Source organism: Pagrus pagrus (genome assembly GCF_965226575.1).
Source record: "Pagrus pagrus genome assembly, chromosome: 1".
Classification (NCBI taxonomy): domain Eukaryota; kingdom Metazoa; phylum Chordata; class Actinopteri; order Spariformes; family Sparidae; genus Pagrus; species Pagrus pagrus.
This window is the reverse complement of record NC_140185.1, coordinates 24622493-24641974: the sequence shown is the minus strand read 5'-3', so window position 1 is coordinate 24641974 and position 19482 is coordinate 24622493. Positions and strand designations below refer to the sequence as shown.

At 38.4% G+C, this 19482-nt stretch overlaps 1 protein-coding gene across 1 annotated transcript; it reads right to left on the bottom strand.

Moving 5' to 3' along the window:
- Position 1: 1 nt before the first annotated feature.
- On the bottom strand, positions 2-19203 carry LOC311269367 (uncharacterized protein). Its single transcript, XM_084373481.1, has 28 exons — positions 19178-19203; positions 17518-17642; positions 17137-17342; positions 16950-17049; positions 16592-16816; positions 16434-16508; positions 16215-16321; positions 15790-15977; positions 12693-12850; positions 12514-12614; positions 12277-12423; positions 11354-11488; positions 10993-11225; positions 9104-9244; positions 8956-9021; positions 8752-8867; positions 8634-8658; positions 7781-8197; positions 4234-4318; positions 3911-4105; positions 2880-3007; positions 2630-2732; positions 2194-2423; positions 1752-1968; positions 1534-1641; positions 700-957; positions 418-543; positions 2-317 (listed from the first exon to the last, which is right to left on the bottom strand). Exons 1-28 carry the CDS (start codon positions 19186-19188, stop codon positions 207-209), a joined length of 4137 nt encoding a protein of 1378 aa, XP_084229607.1. The 5' UTR covers positions 19189-19203; the 3' UTR covers positions 2-206.
- Positions 19204-19482: the final 279 nt, after the last annotated feature.

The window sequence follows — 19482 nt, the reverse complement described above, 5'->3', positions numbered from 1 at the left end:
AGATCTTTTCTTGATTTTAATCAAGATCCTGTCAGCACAGTTCTAATAAAAAGATGTCTTAAAATCATTGTGTTGTTAATGAATGTCAAACAAGTGCTATCATGAAAACTACAAAATGAAGAACTCAATAAAAACTGCAACTTATTTCACTTTCACCTAATGCTGCCATCTAGTGGCACAGTGTGCGACTTCAGGGGGAAACAAATCTAATCATCTCCCTCCCAGCCGTCTTCAGAGAACATATCTGCCTGACGTGATTTAAAGTTTTTTCTGAAGTCTTCATCAAAGTGCTCCAGGTCATCTTCACGAAGTAAGCCCTGAGAACAGATACACTCATGGTCATACAGTATACATGTTTGTTGAACAGAAGAAATGAACCTGTGTAAAATGATTCATGATTCATTCACTGCCTCTTACCTTTGGAAGGTATCCAAGGAGTTTAGTTGCGTGACTTTTAAGAAGTCGCTGCCTCTCTTCTTCAACTATCCGTCTACGCAGCGCCTCCCTCTCCTGTTCAATCGCTCTTTCTTTGGCCTCCAGTTCCTTGAAAAGAGATCAATGCATTATCAGAGTAGGTCATTTAAAACTGACATTACATTCAATGAGTGTAGTGCAAGTATTTTAACTTATGACAATAAAACTACACCAGCACCACTTTATTCTGGATGTACTTCTGCACACAGAGAGAGTGGTTTGTACCATGTCAGCCTCACGCTGCCGTCTTCTTTCCTCTAACAGTTTCTCCACCTCGCGTTTGTGCTCGAGTTGCTTCATGCGTCGTTTCTGGGCATTCATCTGTTCTATCCGATCGTCCTCTGCGAACTTAGCCATCATCATTTTCCTGAAGGCCTCCTCTTCTTCTTTCTCTGCCTGCCTCCGCATCTCTTTGAAAGCCATCTGCTCTTGGCAAGTCCGCTGCATCATCAGTCTCTGTCGGATCTTCTTCTCCATCTCTTCCTGTTGAATAAAAGTTTTGAAAACTATTAAGATAATTCAGGTGCTCCAGAGCACACAGGACTCTGTGTTTGTCTCCTGTCTCAGGAGCTGCTGTAAACTGAGGCCACAAAACTGACTGAGCTGGTGACTAGAGAAGACCAAAGTCCGTTGAGTTAATTAAGCATTATTACATGAGAGGGTGTGCTTTAATGTCATTTGTTGCCGGACAGTGATACAGTCAGGACTGAGTAAACTCTGAGTGTGGGTGTGCCCCAGAAGATTGTCCGATCCTAATAGCAGCTCTTCAAAAGTGACAATTTGTCTTACATGATTGTTAATCAATTATTTTATCAATTATCTATTTTGAATGAAACAAGCAGATTGAAGCTGTTACCTTCATACTTGTAATGGTGATTCTTCATTTTTATAGACCAAATGATTAATCACCAGAAATGATTGACAAATTAATCAATAATTACAACTTGCAGCCCAAATATACAATACATTAAATATTTTTTAGCTGTGCTTTTTGTCATTACTTTATTATGGTCAGAACTGCTGAGCATGGATGTTTAAAAAGTGATATTTATTACTTACAATATCTCTCTGCCTGTTAGCCTCCTCTTGTTCTTCTAAGTAAAGTTCCTCACGGACTCGCTCAATCTCTTCACGCTGCTGCCGATCCTCTTCAATCTTCTCAGACAGCTAGAGGAGAACAAAGAGGAGTCATTTCTGATGCCAGTACAGACTTGTGTCATTGAATGAACAGATAGAAGTATGAGCATTTCAAAAAAAAAAAAAAAAGTTGTCTCAACTATTTTATGAAGTTGCTCCTTTGCTTCTTCTTTCTCTCTGATCTTAGCCATTCTGGTCTCCTCCATGTGCTGCTGATGGCTCGCAAACTCCATGATGCGTCTGTTCTCAGCCTCCATCTGTTCTTGCTCCATGCTTCTCCACTCGGCCTGCTGTCTCTTGAATTCTTCAATGTGCTGCTGAGTGGCTCTGACCTTCTCCAGTTTCAGTTGTCTCTCCCTTCAAGAAAACAACATCATTTTTCAACAAAGCCATTATTCTACCATGTTTTCTGGGGAGGAGATGGTTGCTAGTAGACACTTTATTTGACATGCAGACTCTCAGTGGACCAGGAGTACTCAGCTGAATTTAAATCCACCGAATTCAAGTCACGCTTTTGCTCACACTAATATCTTGACTGTTACTTGAAGTGAGAAAAATATTCTTGTATGCATTGTGACTCACATTTGATCCTCCTCGTAAATCTTCCTGACAATCTCATCAACCATGAGCTTCTCTTTCAGGAACTCCTCATATGCCTCTTGTCTCTTGCGCTCTCTCTCCACGAGCTGCTTCTCCAGCTCTCTCTGAAACTGCACCTGCTCCTCGAGGCGTTTCCGCTGCAGCTTCTGCTGCTCGACGGTGGTTCGCTCATGTTCGCTCTTCATCGTGCGAGCAAAGTCTGCCTCCTCACGCTAACCTCAGAGAAAAACATACACAGTTTATAGCCTGTTAATTGCCACTTCAAATTAAAGTCTCATAAAGTTACAGAGCTCCATATTAGAGGGAATAAGTACCTTTTTTTCCTACATTGATGTAAGCGTAATTCTAAGTATTTATTTCTATATTTAATAACACTGGATGTCTGCCTGGTGGCTCGTATGGAAAGAAGAGTGCTCACCATTGTCTCAAACCTCATAGCTTCCTGCTCAGCAATCTGTGCAGCTCTTTCCTTATTCACATATGCAGACTTCAGCTTTGCCTCCAACTCTCGAAGCTCCATGCTGAAAAGTATTTAAATAGACATTTAAATTGTAACATTTGTGATTAAGGGAACGCAGCAGAGAAACTTGACAAAAGCAGAACATGTTGCATTTGTATACTGACCCAGAATAAACACTCAGTCATGGTAATGTACTGAGTGTGCGTACCTGTTCTCTTTAATATACTGCCTCATTTTCTCTTCTCTCTGCGTCTCATAGTTGATGCGGGCCAACTCTTTAGCCATTCTCTCCTCTTGTTCAAGTTGCTTTTCTCTGTTAATTCTCTCCTCCTCTGCCTACAAGGAAAAACAATTATGATTATCTGCATCTGAGTGTTGGTAAGTCACAGGCAATACCTTGATGATACAGCATAGTGTTGTGCAAAGCAATGCTTTTCAAAGTTTGGACCTGAGCTGAGTTGACTGACTTGAAAAATAGTATTGCTCTTCCACAAAATCAGGTGTTAAGAAAAAATATTGAATGTCTGATTAAGACATCTGAATCTCTATCCACATAGGTGATTTTTTTTATTACTTCTTTTAACAAAACAAAAGGGTAGCTCAGTCTGATTATCAGACAGTAATTTCATAGTTCCAGCATACGAGCAAGTAAATAACAACACCAACTAAAGAAAAAGAGAAAACAAAGACAACATACAAAAAAAAATTAACATTGAACTAAAAGTAGATAAAATAAATAAAATATCGAATTTATTTTGGAAAGAAAACAAATAGGGTGGTTTGTCTTTGCAGGTTATAAACGTCCTGCTTTACTGTAGCAGTGTATAGTGTGTTAGTCTATCTGCTGTTAATGTTAAATTTAAATACAAAACATTTGATAATTACTCCATCTGTTGTTTTCAGGACATGGCAGCTAAGTCATCATATTGGGTTAGCTGCTGCTGATGATTCATTTGAATTTAATTTAATAAGGACGATGCAGTTTAACATAGTTCCAATGCAGAGAATGTAAGTGATGTCCTGTACAGAGATTATAGCTGTTGCTAATTTTCAACTCTTGTTTTCAAAGGTGGGCTTTTACATGTAAGACAAAAAACATACAGCTTTCAACATCATCAAAGTACAATGAGCTAATAATGGGTACAGCTTTGGTTTGGTGACAAGAACTTTGAACATAACAGAACTGAGAGTGGCACCTTGTCATCTGTCTAACATTACCTGTACAACAGTGAAGCCTACCTTCAGCAGAGCGCTCTCAATCTGCCTCTCCTTGAGCTCCTGCTGCACCTGTCGCAGGTATCTCCTGCTCTCGAAGCTCTCCTCGTTCCGCAGACCGGCCTGCTGCTGCCTCTCTCTGTCCACCCGCCGGGCCTCCTGCTGTCTGTGCTGCTCCTGACTCTGGCGCTGAGACATTAACCTCTCCCAGTTACGACTCTGTACCGGCAAAACAGACACATGAGAAAACAGTGAAGAGTCGATGAAGTGCAGTGTTTACGGTGTGGTTACTTAGCTATTATCAGTCGAGCTAACGTTAACTCTGACTCCGGTTTCGGAGGGTTTACCATGTTTGCTGTGCTTTTCGTCGATTCCCGCCTTTTTGACTTAACTGTCGAGTTCTTAAACAAGTTATAATTAATTAACTTGAAATATATTTAGGAGAAAAGTCGCCATGAATGACCAACTCGCAGTAGTTAACCCGAGGAGTAGCTAAGTGTACTCAATTGTTTGGCGTTTCGTTGTCCTGGGAACGCCGCGTGTCCGGTCACTCGGCCAATAGAAATGAGCCTTGACAATGACGTCAGGTCCGGGAAAATCAAAACGAGTCTCAGTCTGGGATCATCTTACAGTCAAGGTGGTTCTTTATGGTATAACCATATTTAAATGAAATACAAGGATTTATTTAAAATATATGTATATATGTAAATATAAAATAATTCTTATATAAGTAGATCCCAAAGGAATACAAAAAACCTATATTCAAAATGTCTGCACTCTTTTTTTCTGTAAAGATTTACTTTACAAATCAATATATAGAATATATAAACATTTCCATTTGTACGTTAGAACAATTTGAAACAAAGGAAAGGGAAAAATACACATATGTATATAAATAAACACAAATTTAAAAAAGATCAACCATAAACGTGATAATAATAATTGTAATATAATAATAATGATAATACTAATAATTATACAGATAATAATAATAAACATTCAATTGAGAAATAAATTATAAAATAAAATAAACAAATTAACAAAAAAAAAAAGGAAAAAAAAAAATCACGCATGAAAAATAAGCAGGATTTCTTTTCCTTTATTTAAATAGTTTTAAAAGGCCAGGCTCTAGCCTCCAGTGGTGCTGTGACCTACAACATTGTAGCAGCAACAATGAAGCAATGAATGTGATTTGCCTATTTGTAAACACACAGTCCACAGCAGACTTTTGATAATCAGACAAACATTTCAGTCATGTAACCCTTCAGTCATGGTGAACGTGATTTATATAATAAAAACAAACACTTTATATCATGTAGGGCCAAGCTGGAAAACCTGTTGAAAGTGCAGCTGTGAGGTTTTCACACACTCACATCTATGTCTGCATAGACAGTTTTAAAACTGTGAGTTTTTTATTATTTTTGATGATTTACAGCCATAAATAGGGGAAACTGAATAACATATGAGTTGGAGGAAAAAAACACTAAGTGTAAATAAACTACACTACAATTTAATTTCTTACTTTTTGGGGCTATATTTGTGTATTATTACCTTATCAATGTCTATAATATGTTGAGTGATTATCACACTCAGCTTTACACTCTGTTAAATTGACAAAAAGAGGAGCCGGATTTATAGCTGAATTTGTGCTGAAAAAAAAGTGAATATACCAAAATGAGCCTGGACTATTAACATGTAAAAGTATACAGTTTAGGCAGTTAAGAAAAGGTTTATAACACAATGATGTAGTTGTAAGCAGATAAACAGCATGTGTTTCTTTCATGAGTTTGCGAACAGCTGTATTCAAAACTTTTCCAACACATTCAATCCATTCCGAGACCTGGGAAAAAATAATTTCATAACTTTTCCTGTAATTTCATGGCTGTGGGAACCCTGATCATTGTTGACCTGCTTTAGAGAATAACATTCAGAAAAACAAACAAACAACAAGACACAAAATTCTTGTAGTAAAGATTTATTTACATAGCAAACAGGAAACACCGATCCAAACCCAGTAGTGTATAGTTCTGAGGAACATGTGTCCTTACATTTTTAGAGGAATGTATTCAAAAACAGACTCAGGAGGTTACATTTACAGTGGCATCATAGACATAGAAGCATTTACAGACTCGCTCTACAGAGACTGTACATACGAGCGAAATCCCTTTTAAAAAACCTGTGAAAAGAACAATGACTTTTGAAATATTACATCATCAAAGTAAACAAATTGTATTGTATAAAAATATCCCCCGAGGAACAGATAATCAGCCTTTTTTTAAAACCCTAAATGAAAAAAGAAAAAGCAACTTAATCAACCAGCAGCTGAGACATAAAAATTGGTTGTAAGTTTTCATCAAGGTGTTGTACCTTTGTCAACGGTAACAGACTTCTTTCACAAGCTGACACTTTGAACCGTTAAAAGAAAGATAATAAAATCTACTCAAGTACAGTAGTATACATATTAATTGTGGTCACTTTCCACCTAATGCTCCCTACCAATGCTTTATATTATCCAAGCCACACATTTCAAAAAGCAGACACTTTTCCTCAGGGAATAAAATTTTAGCGCTTGTGTTTTCTATACATTTTATAATATATTTCTGAATGGTTAACAGTATCTTTCCTTCTCTTGGGATAAATGATACTCTGGGATCAACAAAACCAGCTGGTGACAACATACCTGTGACACATTACTTTTTTTTTTTTTTTTGCCACAAACCAGGAATGTTTTGCTAACTGCTAAGTAAAAGTATGTTTTGTTTCTGGTATATCAACCTCACATTCGATACAAAGGGAGCAAATCACAGGTTAAAAGGAAGACAAAACATGATGTTGGTGATTTAAAACAGACAAAAAAAAAAACAAAACAAAAAAAAACATCACACCTCAAACCAACATATCCGTGTAAAATAGTCTCTGATGTAAATGGGACTCAAAATGCTAAACAAAATTTAATTAAAAGGTAAAATTACATTATTTTAGTATATGTGGATATGGACCAGGAGAAGTATGTATACATCTGTATACTGTCATCTGTATGGCAGATGCTGGTTTTCATGAGAGTTAACATCAACCAGTTTTTGAAATATTTTAGAAATTCAGAACAAGCTACAACCATAAAAGTCTGATCAGCAAGACACAGAGAAATCTGAAATCTTACCATGAAGGGAATAATGATTTCCGAAGCTCAAATGTACAAATATGCACATTATAAGAAGGTTGTAGTGGAGGTGTTTTTATTTAAATATAAAGAATCTTTACACTTAGTAACTTTCTCCCATGATTGGTAATTTCTCCCATTATTCTCACTGTGTTAACAAGTCAAACAGGTGTTTCTCAGTTTCTCTGCACGTGTATGAGCACCACTCATTACTGCACTTTCTCAAACCTGCTGCTGTAAATGGATGAAATGGGTCCGAAAAAAAAAAAAGAGGACATATATGCTTCCAAATTTCACTCCACTTGGTGCAAGGCGTTGCCTGAAATCAGATTGAATTTTTCAACTTGTCAGAATCAGTCAACTTGGTGGAGTGGACGGATTTACTTGTGATCACTTTTTGTACATTTTGCATGCATTTTTTGATGTATTTTACTCTGAGCTAGTTAAAAATCATTTTGCTTTCACATCCTTTTGTTTATTCTATAAATCTGGGGTGAAATGTTATACGGGGGCGGGGATGCTGAGGGAAGGCCATTTGCCAAAACCCCAGAAAATCTTCCTCTTTTTAACGTTGGCAGGTACGGAAGAGCGTCTCTCCAAACACGATTAACAGGAAACACCAGCAGCCGAAGCAATGTTATCATCTGTTCAGTATTTCTAAATGAAACAATGCCAAAGCATGGTTGATGATACAATTATTTTGAAATTCATAACTGTACAGTGTTGTCACCTGTCACTCAGATTTAGTTTGCTGTTCCCTGGTCTCTCCATCAGGAATGCTCTCTGAGACAGGCAGCGGTTCCCTCACCTTGAGGCTCTCTGAGTTGGCCACTGACTCGTCGCAGAGCTCTGAAGCCACATCTGACGTACAGGAAGACGATACAGCAGGCGGCGGCGGTGACTGCTGCTTTAATTGTCCTTCAGAGGAACCTGCAATGACACATGCTTCTGTGGGACCCTTTTCCTGATCACCTGCTGGGGATATTGGCTGTGATACTGGTTGATTAACAGTGGCCGGAGGAACACTTTCAGATGTGACACTTTCAGATGTGACACTTTCAACTACTTTCAACTCCATTTCCTTTGGTTTTTGAACAGGTGCTGTCGTCAAGAAATACAAGACTGTTGCTGGCTGCCCCATGATGAGTTGCCTGCACAAAAGCAAGAGGATATTATTGTCAAAGCATTTCTCTAAATTTACATGCAACCTTTACAATACTTAACAAAAATTAAGACAAGGAAACTTTTGCATAAAAGCCAGTGTGGGTTTTTGTTTAGTGTCTTCCTCTTGTGTTGTGTAGCAGGCTGCTGTCTGGCTGTTAATCAGCGTGATGGTCTACAGCGTTGATCTTACCGTTTTATTCAAAAATGGTAAAAAGTGAAACGATTAAATTGGCTATAAAATGAAAAACAAGTTCTACATCTGCATAGATAAGGAACTAACTAACTGTTTTAACTGGTTAATATAAAGATACAGGGCATCATCATGTAACCAAAAATGCAGCAATAAAAGTTTGGTCCTCTGTTCTTAATAGATTAAAAATAGATGCATTACAAGATGTAATGTGGGAATTAGATTCTACTCACACTCGATCTTTGGCTTTCATATCTGCTGGGTTAAAAACAAGAGACAACCTGTTCATGAAACTTACAACACTAAGTACTGGCCATGGCTCAGGTGCTACTAGCAGAAAAAGGGACATACCTTTCTCCTGGATGACTTTGCATACGTGATTTGGTCGATCAGTTAAATGTTTGCTCATCAGGTCACCACCTGATGCATCCACCAGCAGGTTACAGGTGAGACACACCAGGGTAAATCTGAGGAAGAATAACAAAAAGAATGAAAAACATAAAAATCACTCTGTGTTTAATATGCAAAATATAAGCTTCTATGAAGTGTACTTACTTTAATGCAGATGTTTTTTTCTTATCCATTTTCAGAACTCTGTTTTTGGCTATTCGACTGTGATATCTAACAAAAGGACAAAGACAGATTTGTCAGATAATTACACTGGGATTTAAGTGCATCAAATTCAGTTCAAATATTTACTCACCTTATCATGTGATTCCCGATGGAAAGTTTGCAACTTGTCGAATATTTGCATGCGCCGCAATTTGAAACCATTGGGAAATGAGAGAAGAATTGGTCAACTTGTGCGTTGCATTCGATGCAGGTGTAACGCCCTCCGCCGATACTAAAAAATGGACAAAAAAGAACAAAACACAATCAATCATATGCTCATCAGATGGATTCATAAATGTTAAAAAGATGTTCAGTCAGATTTTCAGATCCTTCAAAAGCATCTTAAAATGATTAGAATTCTTGTTGTCATTAAATTTGACTGTTCAATATAAAAGATGCACAAACTAAACAATTACGTTTGTTAATCGTCTGCTGAGTGTCTGAACCTCTACATTATCTCATGTATCTGCTTTTAGACCGCTTTTTTTACGTGACTAAACAAGCTTATTGTTTTTGATTACTGAGCCCAATTAGCCAAATATCACACTCATTAGTTTTTAAAGAAAGAAATCCCACTCTATGTGCTATATACTATTTTATTTTTAGACGGCCTAATGAAGAGTTTCTGGAAAATTAATTGAAATCTCAATTAGCTACTTTGTGTATTGCTAGGCTTTAATAACATCTATTAATTTGCTCCAATCCTGTCATGAATACCCAGTGGGTGGGTCCATATCGTTATTATATGAATCAAGGGGCCCAAAGCTGGACATGCCAAGGATTATATTTATTATTGTTGGGCCCAGTTTTTCAAGGCATATGCAAGTTCAAGAAACATTTACATTTATTAAAAGGAAATATCTCCACAATGCAAATATTCTAAATCACTAGAGGTTGGAAGTAACAAACTTCAATTACTTTCCCCCCCCCAGGTATCTGTATTTTACTTGAGCATTTATTTTTCTGACATCTTTTTACTTTACTTACTCCCTATATTTTTACACAAATTTTCTACTCCTTACATTTTCAAAATAGCCGTGTTACTTTAGCAATGCATTTGACGGGAATGTCTTTTATTCTTATTTTGAGTCATTGCATGCCGCTTTTCCAACATCACAAGACTGATTTCAACTCGTCAGTGCACATCACGCATGGCAGATGTAGCAAGACAAAACAATTTAAAAGATAACATGACAGAAATGGAGAGAGTATGTCAGTAAAGTATGTCTGTACTCCTACCACCTCCGCAATTCATGCAATAAAATCTATAAAACCTAAACATTTAAGTCATAACATCAGTTCAACTGACATTAAACCCATAAAAAACAACTTCGGCTGTTAACTGCTTCCTAAAGGAGCACTACACATATTTACCACTATTGGACTCAAAGTGGATCGTTTCAGTTTCTCCCGTGTTAGAGCCTACACATTGCCCACAATGCACCTTGATTGCTGACAGTTTGGTCAGATATTCATATACCTTAGTATACTAGTAGCAGCGATTGTGGTCTCAAGCTGCTTTATCTTTTTTTTTTTTTTTTTTTTCTCTCTGAGTGGTCTAGCAAACTCACTTCCTTCCAACTCCACACCCTCACATTTTCCTCCAGCACTGAATGATGCTGACTCAAGTGACGCCACAAGAGGCAATGTATCAAACTTCAGGCAGCTCCCTCTGGGGCCACAAAAGGCTTTTATACAATTTTGTTCACCCATGCATTAATACTCCTCAATATAATAAAAATATCTGCAGAGATCCTCTTTAGAGACTAAATTTGTTTGATCTTGTTTGGTTAACCGTCTTTGTAGAAAACCCAAATTCACGAAAACCTTCAAAGATAACTAAATTTTGAACCTTGGTGGATTTTTCATTGCTGCACAAATTATGACTATCTGGAATAGCAAAGAGTTTTGTAAATACTGTATAAATAAGTTATCTCTCTAGTTTCTCTGACTTCAGCATTAAAAAGCTCGAATAACTACCTGAGATTCCTGAGCGCCAGATTGTGCTTAGTCTTATTCTTTTGGAGTTGCTGCTTCTGGCTCTGAGTCATCTTGGCTTTTCCTGTTGCAGAGACGTCCGATCTAGACTTGGATACGCTGCCTGGAGGTTTGGTTTGCTGATTGAAACTTTCTGAACTGACAGTAAAGCCAGATCGATCAGGGGAGTTCGGCAGTGCAGGTGTCTTTCCTGTGATGGAGGCTCGTATGGTCACCTGGGAAGAGATCACATGACGCATTGGCACTGAATTTAATTTGGATCAATCTAAGAATAGTGAGAACCATCCACCCCATAACCGTCCAAAACAAATGTCACACTGATGTTGTTTTGACAGGGTCAGACCTTTGTTCCTGGAGGAAGGCCCTCCAAGGCTTTAGGTTTTCTGAAAGTCTTGTGGACGTGAGTCCTGTGCTCCACTTTCTCCTTGTAGGTGAGGAAATTCAGTCTGCATTTTCCACAGCGATGGATCCCCTTTTTCTGAAAAAACACCACAGCGTAGAAACAAAAAAACCTGATTAATAAGCGGTGCGACTAGAGGCTAATTGCTCAAATGTTTCATTTGGATTCACTGAAAGAATAAAACAAGCATGAAAGAATCTACTTTCATTGCTATTAATAGAACAGTAATTAATTTTGTTTGGTTGCAACTCTACAATGTATATTGTTCCTTTAGGGCAGCTGAAGAAGAGAGGCAGGTTTTACTGTCAGCCCTTTATGTATTACAGTAAGGTGCTCGGCAGACAACCACATCAATCCAACCCTGGAGTTGGAGCTAATGGTACAAACCAAAAGTGAGAAACCTAAACTCCTGAAAATACACTTTTTACGATGCGGAGAATTCAGAGAACCAGTAAACTGTCTTAAAAAAGACTTGTTTAAAGGCTTCACTCTGCTGACTTAACATGCATATCTTATCTTATTGTACATATCTTATCGACATATCAACATTTGGATGTGACCTCAGACATGAGACAACAAAAAGTAGTAAAAACTGGATCGGCAGGATATTTCCTAAATATTCAAACAAACAAATCAATAATCAAAACAGCTGGTGATTAATTAAATAGTTGACAACTGATTGATTAATTGTTGCAGCTCTAATTAACAGGATTAATTTTATTTATTGTTTTGGTTATCTAGGTTATTGCTCTTTGAAAGGATGTACTTGTATTATTTGGTTATTATATGATCGTTATATCTGAGGCATAAAATAGTCTTAACAAGAACAGGACAATGATTTCTGGGACAACATATCGTCAACATACCTGATGTTTCATGTAGTGCTGCATGTACATGTGACTACTTCTCAGAACTTTGAGACAGAAGGGACAGAGCAGGTCTTTTGTGTTTTCATGGGTAACTCGGAAATGTGTCTCCACATCTGAGAAGAAAGAGGACCTGTAATTGCAGACCTGTGGGATCGGCAAAACAGAAATTCAGCATCAGTGAAAGTTTTCCTTTGAACACTTAACCAAAGCACAGCTCGGTATGAAGTGACAGACCTGGCACACGTAAGGCATTTCCCCGGGCTTGTGGTTGTCCTTCATGTGCTCCAGGAGAACTTGCTCCGACTCAAACGCCAGCTCACAAATCTTGCAGTTGGCTGAAAAAAGAAATCACAAATCAGTGTTTGACCAAACTGTCACATCAGATTGAGCTGTACAGAAAATGTATGTCATACTTGAGGATTCTATCGGGCTGTGCGCGCTCTCGATATGGCACTGAAGCTGGAATGGAGTCATGTACTGGCGGTAGCAATGCTGGCATGTTGTGTGGCTCTCCCAGCTCTCACTGTTCTGCTTTTCCAGCTCCAGGTGGTGCTTCATATGGTTCATAAACCTGCAGGAGAGGGTAGACACACATGCAGACAGAGTGATCAGCCTGCTTGTACCTTAAGTGAGGCAACAGAGGCTGAAACTGATTAGCACGGAGGCTATCAACAACACCATTTTGCAGAAGAAACCATTACGGGTAAATAACATACGTGCAAACGATGAGTATCAGTGGCTAAACCTGAACAGACACACAGCCTGGACCCATAAACAAAGAAGCAAAACCCTCAGGCATCATCATGCCTAAACCTAACCAACTAAATGAACGAAGGCAACAAGTACTAGCAAATCAAAAGAGCAGGGCATACTTGCAAACTCTCCTGATTTTCCTGTGAGACTCTAGTTATTCACTGCCATCACAAGGTCACACTTTATGCAATAAATCTCACATTTTCACACTTATTCCTCTTTTAATTATCATAACCAGTTTCTGGCGCTGTACAGTGTGTAGTCTGCTGTACTGGTGCGCCTCGTCCTCCTCAGTGAGCAAGAGACGGACAGAGAAATGGAGAAGAGAAATAATATTTAAACAATCTCTCAATCTGTTCAAAAAATGAATGAAAGAATGTAAAGTGATAAATATTCCCTTATGTAACAGATTTATGCAAATTTACACCAAAGGGTGATTTATTCTTTGTTGTCTTCTGAGATTTAGAAGTAAAAATTAATGTTTTTTGCTGCATTTTACTTATTTAGTCATTTTCATTCTTTAAATGTCACCAGAATGCAGGAAACACAGTCCTTGAATCTCAAATATTCTGGGGGTTGAACCCTGAAGTCCTCCCTATTTTTGAGGTCTAAAGGATCATGGGCATGGACTAGGGTGGGTCATCCCTTCGCTATCCTTTGAAAAATAAATGTGCTTTTCCCACAGTATGGTGGGATTACTAAATTATTATTTATTATTTCTGATGGTTAAACATGGTGTCTGTAATCGTGAAGAGTTAGTTCATCTTCTCAAAATCCAATAGTGCTTTCATTAACGACAGGATTAAAACAACTGGTAGATTAATCATTTTGAGTCAATTAACAGGGTTAATTGTATACAGTATTAGAAGTGTGCCAACCATAAACATTACATTATTTACTCATTAATCAAAATAGTGTAAGTCCAAGTCAAATGAGTTGAGACAAAAAAATGTCACAAATCCTCCTGTATATTCACAATCTACATATGCAGGAGATTTGCTGTGATTTGAGGAATATTCCCATTTTTAAAAGTCTAAATAAAAACATTAAAACAAAATGTCGGGCAGTGGGGGAAAAAATCCATATTCATGGCCTGTGTACATGCAGTGGTTATAGTCCAGGTCCCAAAGGTTTTTAAGATAAATGAAGGACTCTCCTTGTGCCTCACTTTCTAAGCATGTATAATGGCCGTTATAATATCAGCAATTACACACAGATTTCTGTTTTGCCTAATGATGTAGTGCTCCGTGGCTGCAACCAGCACCTCCACAGCTACCTGCCACTGCTGCCCTGATGAGGCATGGCCCATTTTTCAGCCTGCACGTTCTGCTGCCTCAGCTCCCCTAATAGAAATTTTTATATGGATGAACTCTGACCTCGACTGTGAGAGTGTGGTTGCGGGACAAATGTGTTTCCCCATTAAAAGCAGCTTACAGAAGCTTTTTTTGCAATGTTCTGAAGCAAAGTTATTTAATCAAAGAAGCAGTTCTTGCGCCACCTAAACTAACAGCCATTTTTCATCTTTAGGCCCAAGAGGGAAAACAGTCCGATACTGTCATCCATCTGAGAAGAAAACTGCAGTGAGGACAGGGGAAGAAGTCCTTTCTTTCTTTATTGGCACTGGACAGGTATCTTTTCAGCAAGTCCTTCAAGTCCCAATTCTGCATTCTCAGGGTATATTAATTACTGCAACTCAATGTTGGAAAATAATTTCTTCATCCAAATGGAAACAGAGAACGGTCTCCAACAGTGGTTACACATGGGGTGCCATATTTCAATTACCAAAGTTATCAATATGAACATTTCCTGACCTTAATATAATAATTGCGGAAGACATCTGGGATCTTAATCCCGTGCAAATGTGTCATGTCTGTAATTTGTTAAGTAAAAATGACACCCCATGGAGTCGTAGACAGTTGTAACTTGACAAACAAGGCCCTTTCTCTTTAATTATACAGCAAAGACAGGAGATGTGGGGGCAAGCCCAAAGATGCAACTAAACGACAAAACACAACCCACGACAACTAATATTTGAAGGTGACTTTACAGAAAATCAAGCCCGTAGTTGCTTATATTCAGACTTGGCAACCCTGGACCCAGAGATCCTTGAACGTCTTCATCAGGCCTCAACTCACTCCCTAATCACTGACCACTTTGTTCCAACAGCTTAGAGCAGCTTCAGACTTGGAGATGCAGCCGTGTTCAGACAGATTTTAGCCCTGTATGAAAAAACACAGCCTCCACATTCATTTGAATGAGTCTGGTGCCACAGCAGGGGTGCCAACGCAGAGGGCTCCACCCCCACAAAAGCAGCCTAATGCATTGATTTAACACAGTTGCAGTACGTGTTTTTTGTCTGAACACCAGTTTAGTCCGATTGCTTTAAACCTTTTGGATGAAGCCAACAGAAGGACACCATCCGCAAAATGCTGAGAAGCCATGTCGAGGTCACTAAACTGAATTGATGAATAATAAAATAGTTGCATATTTTTTTCTGCCAATTTACTAACCGATCAATTGAGGTGGCTCTATTGTAAGCCCTTGTATCAGCAGACTGGTACTGGGATGCCAAGAAGGATTGTAGCTTCACCTCAAGGAGGTTTGGCCATCAGTCGGAGGACAAGCGACAAAACAAGAAAACGTCAAAACGTACTGTGTTTTTCCTTTCCCGCTGACATGGTATGTTTAGCAAAAAAAAGGAAACATACCATGTGGAAAGAAATGGATTACTACACTTGTATTTTCCCATTATCATACCTGATGTTGTTCTTGAGGACCTTTAAACAGCTCTGGCACTTGAAAGTGGTGTTGGTCTTCTGCGTCTCTTTCTTGTTTCCATCACCGTCAAACCGGCCGTAGTAGAAATCTGAGACCAGCATGATGCGTTTGTTGGCACCAACGTCCACAGCTGTCGGGGGTTTACTGTCATATTTTCCAGAGCATTTCTGAAATAAAAGTTTGTTTTACATGAATAAGCCAACTTCATATTGATGTCTTATACATTGAGGCAAAGATTCAAACAAATCAAGAGCATTTTAACTGAAAAAGAATTAGAAAAAAAACAAAACAACAAATTTATGAAACTTAAAAGACATAAACATAACAAAATAATTTCAAGGGGATGCTGTTTATCAATACCATCTAACAGACAACACTTGCTAGAAAATATAACTTTTACTCACTGTCATATGACATCTCAGGGTATCTTGGTTAATGAATTCTTCGTGACACTTCGGGCATTTTCTCTTTACGATCCCATTTTCCACTGGGACTACTACTTTTGTTGACCCTAAAGAAAACCAGTTAGATGTTACAACTGACCAACTAAGATTGGGTTTTGGGTTTGTTTACAGAATCAACAGAACAGTATCAATAAAATTCCTCCATCATTAGAAACTTACCTGAATCAAGCTTGACTCTTTTAGCTACGCTGTCTATTAGCTGTGGTGGCAATGCTCGTTTGACTACGGATTGGTCTGGAGAAAGAAAATACATTTATATTTTAGTAACTGCCAGCTGTCTGTCCTAAAAGTATGGTAGAGTGGGGATAAGCCATTACCTTTGTTATTGGTGTCGGCCTTTACAGGCACAGAAATAGTCTGAAGAGGTTGTGAGTTGGAGCGGTTGGGTTGCATCTGCTTGGAGTGCGCAGAGTACATAGCAGGGCTCTGGACGTTAGTCAGCGTCACAATGTTGTTGCTGATTTGTTGCACTTGAGGCCTGTGGACAGCACCAGGCATGACATTGGCTTGAGCGACACGCTGAAAAATCGGCTGCTGACCGGCTGAAACACAGAACAAACAAACAAATGCTTAGATAAAACTCAAGATTAAAACTACAAAAGAGTTCGAGCATGATTTTTATTAAACATGAGAGAGAGGAAAAACTCCTCAGAGGTGTATAATACTCAGGATTACCTGGTACGATTGTAAATGAAGTCCCGGGAGGGTACTGGGACCCAAGAGAGGCAATAAACTCACTGTTGTTGGCTAATTGTGAAGAAGTGACGATAAAGCCCTGGCAAAAAAATAGAACAGTCACACTTAATGGGTATTTGCTTTTATTGCACATTATTTACTAAAATAATTTCGATATCAACAATACCTGGTTATTGACGATAACAGGCTGTGGAGCTACTGTTGTCAGACTGGGTGCTGCAGTATTAACTGCATTTCCAGCGATATTCAATGGCAGCATTATTGGTGAGGAGCCAACGGCAGGCTGAGGCGCAGGAAGCTTTATTTCTTGCTTCTCTGCACTTTTCCTCTGAGGAGGCGCCGGGACAGGCTTACCATCCTTATGGTCATTTGCTGCATGAACATTCAAAAAGGACAAAATAAGCACTTCCATGGGACACATTGTCTTTACCTGTTAGCAGCAATATTATACTTATGCAAGGATTTGTGCTTGTGGAGCTTTAACATCAACAAAATTAGTTGTTTAAAACATTAACTTTAATATATTTAAAAATGCGCAACGACATACAGAGTACTCCAACAAAGATGGGTTCATCGTCATCATCATCTATCAAGTTAACTTCAGGAACTTGTTTCTGCCACGGCTCCAGCTCCTCCTCAACACATTCCATAAACAGTTCTGACATCGTGGACCTGAAACACAAAAACACAATACTGAGCCAACCCCAACACTTCTTCTGTATCATTTCTAAATACTTACACTACAACTGCAAATAAAAAAAATAATTAAAAATCTACTATATGCTACAAGCTAATTAAATGTATTGCAACATTTAAGTTCAGCAAGGTGAAAAAGTTATCTATTTGATAAACTTTTGAATAAAATGGTGGTAAAAACGAGTTTTTAGAAAAACAACAACAAACAAACAGGAATGAAGAAGAATTGCGACGTTTTCTAATTGTAATGACACAATATCTTCCTCAACATTTTTAGTTTTACAGACATGATGTGACATTAGGACAAGCACAGGTGTAAATGATGACATTAACAATGTCTTAATTAAATGTAGCTACTTTGGTTTCAGGGTCCTGTGTATGCTGACTCACTGTCACATACGGTAATTAATGTTCTTAGTAACGGTTGCGCTCTACTACAACAGGTCAGGCACAATTTCTGCAGTGAATAAAGGCTTTTAGTGCTGTACATCTCTAACTGACAGATTTACTGAATATAGGAGCCATCGACACAATACCTACATTCAAATGCACACAGAAATCCAGAAAATCACATCATGGTGTGAAACCTGAGGATGTGGTGATATGTGCAGATCAACTGAGAGTGGAATTTGTGAATGGCACAACCGAAACAAAGAGCCGAAAGGCTGTCAAGCGAAACAACCAGTTGCGTATTTACACATTAAGCAGACATGGAGCAACATTTCCATTCAACAGTGGTCGTGTTTCAGTCCACCTGTCAATTTCAAGTCTGGTATTCACCCTCTTTTTAACTCTTCTTTTCCAACAGTCACTAAGTTTGGCCCTTTTGGGTCTTGGTAGACGCAATACAGTGCTGTAAACGTCATCCTTCAATCCATGGTCAATTGATTCATTGTTATTATAAAAAAATATTAATTATAGCTGCTTTGAAAGTAATGCAACAATAACAAATAAGCATCATTTTTGCAAGTGGGACTACTAAAACAGCCAAACAGAGCACATTAAGCCATTAGAAGAATAAATGCAAATGGTTTTAAAGACACTAAGCATGAAAGAGCAGGATTGGTGTGAGTATGGCCAGTTCAGGAGTAACTGATCAGGAATAATTCGGGCCCATTATTGCTGGAACAAAGCTTTTCAACAGACGTCCAAGATGGCGACAGTCAGCCCACTGTCTAAATAAAGACACAACTTCAATTATAAAATAAATATAAATCGGCTTACTTTTAAAATATATATATATATATATTTACTTGTCATTGTCTGCTAACGTGCGACAGGAAACAATCTTGGGCTGAGTCCATTCTCTATCGATTAAGAACAAATTGGAGAATGTATCTGATTGTAAAGATGCTGGTATAGTTTTGAGCTAACATTTTTCTCATCACTGTCACATACAAAATGCATTTGAAAAAAATAAAGTAAAACCTAATTATAAGCAAGGCTCTGAGCGGTCATCAGATTAATTACCGTATGCTTCCATTAGCAAATAATGCATTAGCGTGATTTACCAGCGCTGCATCTGTATTATGTTATTAGCTTCCCGGGTCCTCTCCAGCAGCAAGGCAGCTAATGCTAACTAGCTAAGAGCTAACGTGTTTGATTCCCAATGCTCCAGCTCTTCAACTGCTGAGGTCTGCAACGGGATTAGAGGAGCAAGCACAACATCTCATTTGAAGACTTTGATGCATTTTCTCTAATTCCCCCAATCGTTATATTGCAAGAGTTATCGGCGATCGATCAGCGCACCATAACATTAGCTAGGCTACGTTAGCATGTTCACATATCTGGGAGGTGGATGTTGGGACAAAGACTG